The sequence below is a fragment of the Sinocyclocheilus anshuiensis genome, unplaced genomic scaffold, assembly GCF_001515605.1.
Source record: "Sinocyclocheilus anshuiensis isolate Anshui unplaced genomic scaffold, SAMN03320099.WGS_v1.1 scaffold971, whole genome shotgun sequence".
NCBI classification, from domain to species: Eukaryota; Metazoa; Chordata; class Actinopteri; order Cypriniformes; family Cyprinidae; genus Sinocyclocheilus; species Sinocyclocheilus anshuiensis.
Window position 1 is genome coordinate 452,006 of NW_015546059.1, and position 5,467 is coordinate 457,472.

At 30.7% G+C, this 5,467-nt stretch overlaps 1 protein-coding gene across 1 annotated transcript in view; it reads right to left on the reverse strand.

The window, feature by feature from the left end:
• Nucleotides 1–5,467, reverse strand: part of LOC107699382 (uncharacterized) — a 16,275-nt gene that overhangs the window by 4,285 nt on the left and 6,523 nt on the right. The window contains exons 7-12 of the mRNA XM_016500620.1: nt 4,771–4,856; nt 3,700–3,743; nt 3,565–3,615; nt 3,425–3,475; nt 2,036–2,086; nt 1,866–1,943 (exon numbers count right to left, since the gene is read on the reverse strand). Of these exons, the coding sequence (XP_016356106.1) occupies nt 1,866–1,943; nt 2,036–2,086; nt 3,425–3,475; nt 3,565–3,615; nt 3,700–3,743; nt 4,771–4,856 (361 nt within the window). The remainder of the gene's footprint in view (nt 1–1,865; nt 1,944–2,035; nt 2,087–3,424; nt 3,476–3,564; nt 3,616–3,699; nt 3,744–4,770; nt 4,857–5,467) is intronic.

Sequence of the window (5,467 nt, forward strand, 5' to 3'; positions counted from 1 at the left end):
GACGTAGCTGGGCGCCGCGGACAGATGCCGAACGGCGCCGCCGGTGTGCCTACACTCATAGAAAATAATGTATTTGAATTTTAAAGACGTGGCGAATGTATTTGAATTTTAAAGACGAGACGCTGCGCTTCTCTTCCGGTGTGCGACCGCCTGAAACGCTGTTTTTTTCACCTCCGTGCCCAAACGTCTTTGTTTGGGCTTCCGAAAGCGGATAATGTCAGGAAACAGTGGTTGCAATTTATTTTTTAACTCTGTTCCTGAGTATTATAACCCCAATTTGCTATTGTGGGCTGCGCATTTTACTGAGGACAGCTTCCACAACAGTACAGAGGGAGTACAGTGCCGGATTCACCAAAAAGCTTTTGTTGAAAGACGGAGCAAGGGGTGGGGCAGTACTGAAACACCGTCTAAGCTGTTCGCCAATCACAACGCACTGGGACAGCTAACCAATCACAACACATTTTGTTTTTCGGAAGGCGGACATTCATCAAAGCCGGAACTAATCGAGCCGTTTGTGCCAGGATGGGGAGAAAGGTACTTTAATAGTGTAAATTATGTGAAAAATAATGCGTTTTTCGAACCATCAAGCATGAGAGCATGTTCTAGTACACCCCCAAAACAAAATCAAGACTTTGTAAATGAGCATAATAGGACCCCTTTAAGAACAAAAAGGAGAAAGGGAAACCAAGCTATGCTTACGTCATGTAAATAAGAGGCTGCATTAACTTATTCCCGCTTATTTCCCCCATTTTTAACATGATTTTGAGATAAAACGCAAGACAGAAAACCATTTAATCTAAAGCGCGTCTATCTTCCTATTTTTAAACAGGAAATGTAATAATTAAATATTAAATATGATATTATTATTACATTACATATGACTTTATTCTCATTATTCCGAACATGTGCAATTTTATTTGCAGCACATCACAATCATGCGACTGACCACGCATTCCCAAAAAACTCGCTCCTCCTCCGGGAATAAATCGCCACCAGAAAGCATGAGTTTTATCAGCGAGGTGCCATGCAGATTTTTACAGACGTACACATGAGAAACACGTCCGGATAGGGCTTTATGGCATCCCTGATAACACACGTATCTCAGAGACGTCTGTTTGACGTCTGCATTACATCTGCAAGACGTATTTTTTAGAGTGTTTGCTCATCTGCAATCCGTCTATAGGACGTTTCCTTTCAGATGTCAAATAGACGTTTAGAAGACGTCTTTAAGATGTTTATGATATGACGTCTTTCAGATGTTTGTACACAGCAGATGCTTTCCAGATGAAGAGATCTTTAACAGACATCTTGCTAAGTTAAGTTACATTAAATTAAATTATATTATATTATTTTGGGGAAATACTGCAATATATTTAATACATTCTATTATTTATATATTATGCATATAATACATTATATTATTTTACATATTATTTATAATGTAATGTATAAATTATAAATGTATACATTATGCATTTATAAATTATAAATTACTCAATTATATAAGTATTATATAATGCATATACATATTATATAATACTTATTTAATGTTTTAAATTTTTTTTTTTATAAAACTTTACTTAAAAATATTTTAAATGAAAATCATTTTATTATTTGAAAGGTAAAAATTATGAAGATCATTCTTTATTTTATGAAATAAATATTATATTGTTTAAATCTTTTATTATGTTTTTTTTTTTTCAAATAAAAATAAAATAAATCCATACAGATCATGTTTTACCTTAGAGCCTCTGCGGTGTGTAATAATCTTGGGTTTTGACGGTTTCTTCTGTTAAGAGAAAAAACAATCGGCTATGAAATACATAAATCTGAAACTATAATGATTCAGAAATAATGCTTCATACCGATTTGTACTCGGCAGCTTCATTCTGCTCTTCTTCTTCTTCACCTGGAGCCAAAAACTCATCCGGGCCGTTAATGAGCTATAACACATCACAGAAAGAATGAATATGATCTGCAGATCTACAAAACAAACACCTGACTCTGACAGTTATCTGAGGTTGAAGATATTCACCTTTGAGCCTCGATTCGTCTCGGAGCTCTTCACTTCATCTCCAGGTTTATCCTGAAATCACAGACATTGAGTTTTTATGGGTGTCATTTCTTTAATGGTATAATCTTTTTCCCCAGGTTAACATGCAAAAAAACAAACAAACAAACAGCTATAATGAAGCCATTCAGAGGTTGATTTTAGCGACTTTCATCCCGACCAGCACAGCTACTAGAGTGATTCTGCTGCTGGACTGGCCATCTCACTGACCAGCTGCGGCTGTAAAACACTCATTATTTCTGCAGTTCTGTGTTTTGATGCTATAAAGCGTTAAGAAAGTGTACGGCACAATGTACGGTGTTGATATAAAGGATTTTTCCATATTGATTTTTCACAGGTGTTTTACCCTGCTTTTTACTTAGGCATCGCATTGCTATGGAAACTTATTTCCAGCACAGAATAAAAAAAAATATATAAAAAAGGTCATTGCAACTTTTTATTGTACAATTCTGATTTTCTTCTTTTTTCTCAATTGCATGTTATTAACTGTGATATATAAATTTGGAATTTTGACTTTCTCACCATTCTAAGTTTATTTCCTACAATTCTGAGTTTATTTCTTGTAAGTAATAAACAGGGTTATTATAATCATAATTTGAAAATTGTGTCAAAAATGTGAAATTAGCAGCCTTTTGTCTCAGGGTTAAAGAGCATTGGAAAAAGTATTGGAAACATTCAAATAAAAATTGGTTTACAGGAGATGAATCTGGAAATTAAATAAAACAATAAATAAATAAATAAATAAAATAAAACCCTAAGCCTGGTTAAATTAAATTAAATTAAATTAAATTGTTAAATAGCTGGAAAATATTGCAATGTATATAATACATTATATATTATTTATATTATAATTGATAAATTACAATAAATACATCATATATTAAATTGTTACACATTTTAAAAATCATTATATAATACACTTGTTTCATTTTGAATAAAATAATTTATAAATAATTATTTAAAAATATAAAAAATATTTTATTTATAACAAATTATTTTATTTTAAAATTTTTACAATTATTGTAATTGTAATTTGTACCTTAGAGCCCAATTCTGAGTTTATTTCTTGCAAGTTTTTTTTTCTTTGAGATATAAAGTCACAATTACCTTTTTTCCATTTTTACTATGTGGCAGAAATATTTTTTTATACATTATGTTGTGTTTTGGGGTTAAAGGAATTGTTCTTAAACTTAACAGACAATGTCCTGACAGAAAATTACCAACATCTTTTTAATTTTAATTGAATTTAACAGATTTAACATCTTTTGAATTTTTCATATTTTTCTAGTAGTGTAGTGGCGGATAAATCACACACTTCTCCTTCAGCAAGCGTCATGATTTGTCTTTATTTACCTTTGAGCTCCTCCTGATCAGCAGCGAGTGTCTCAGTTTCCTTCCCAGAGTCTGAAAGATCAGCAGAGATGCACAAACACACGTGAAGGAGGACAAGCACACGCTCAGAGTCACGCTGAGGTCGCGGATTCACATCGTACCTGCTTCCCGTTCTTCTTCAGATCAGCGCCTCCATCAGACGCCTCTGTAATCTAGAGCCAGAAGTCAACAGTGTTATGAGAGAGATCTTTAGAGCGTGACTGATGTTAGCTCGTGTGTTTACTAGTCGACATTACTGTGTGTTTGCTAATGTGTTCAGTGCATTTCACAACCTCTTCATCTGAAACACCAACAAAAGCTCAAAGAAAATACAGACTACATGAATTAATCTGCACTGTGCTGAGGATAGATATGCCGACCACAATGTTTTGTGAGGTTAATTATTGCCTGCAGAGATGAATGCTATTTTATGCATTTCTTTTATTTACTATAAAATTAAATGTAATGTTTTTACAAACTTTATTTTCTTTTTTTGGTTAAATTATTTAGGTCTACATTTGGGAAGTTTGGAACTACATCAGTTATTTTACTAATATTTTATATTCTATTTTAATTTTAATTTAATATGATTATTATTATTATTATTATTAAATGTAATTGAAGTTTTAAAAAGGTTTATTTGTTTGTTTGTTAAATGATTTTGGTCTCCATTTGAGAAGTTTTCACTACATCAGTGCTATTTTTGCATTATTTATATACTATTATAGTTTTTATTAATATTTTATATATTAGATTCTATTTTTATACATTTTCAGCTTTCAATTTACCATCAGTTTTCAAATTTACCATTTTGTTTTTACCATCAAATGATTTATTTAATCAATCGCTTATTTATGATTATTACTATTACTAGTATTAGTATTTTATTTTCATTATGTTTTTTATTATTACTCATCATTTAATTTTCTTCTTTTTTTTGTTATGTGCTTTTCAGTTTTTATTTGCATTTTTTATGTTTATTTTTTTTTCTTCAATTTTTAGGGTTATTATCAATAACTAAAACTAAAATGATAAATGTGTTACTTGAATTAAAATAAACATTATATTAACTATAATAGTATATTAACATATTAACTATAATACTACACTGATAATAATAAAATAACACTGGTTTAAGGTAGTTTTTATTGATTTCCAGTTAGTAATTTTAGTGCTTCAAGTTGACCTAAACAAAACTGAGAAATGTTGCCTTGGAATAACTAATTCACCTAATATTTGCAATAAATTGTATTTCAGCTTTATTTCAGTAAACAAAACTGCTTTTTTCCCTCATGCAGACAGAGCTGTGATCTGAAGGAAGGACTCACCCGTACTGAGTCTCTCCGAAGCCTGAGCTTGCCAGCCTGCAACAGACACAGAGCATCTCAGTCTTTCTGTGCATCGGTTTGCTGTGCTACAGTTCAGATAATGAGAGAGAACTTACTGGTTTCCATTCTGGAGAAAGTTCTGGACTGTGTTCAGGCCAGTCCTCCACACACTTTTCCTGTAAATCATGTTTGAAGCATGCAGGTGTATGTATAAATAATGCATGACAACGTAATATGAATCCACATGAGGGTGTTTCTTCCACTACGGGGATTTTTTTTTATTTTTTTAACCTACAATAAACTTTTTCCTTGTTACATGAAGGACCAGTTTAAACCTGTCCTGGAGACTTTTCAACCTGCCTTTATTTTTTTTATTTTATTTTATTTTATTTTTACAGAATTGTCAAATTATGCAAAATATATACAAATTCTAAGGAAACCATATTCTACAAATGTTTATATCATTATTTTTATATAAATAAAAATAATATTATTTTTAATTAATTAAATAAATAAATACATATTTGTATTAAATGATTTATATATTATTTCATTTTATTTTTAATTAATTAATTATTATTATTATTTTTTTAATAAATGTCTTTTATTTACAGAATTGTCAAATTATGCAAAATATATACAAATTCTAAGGAAACCATATTCTACAAATGTTTATATCATTATTTTTATATAAATA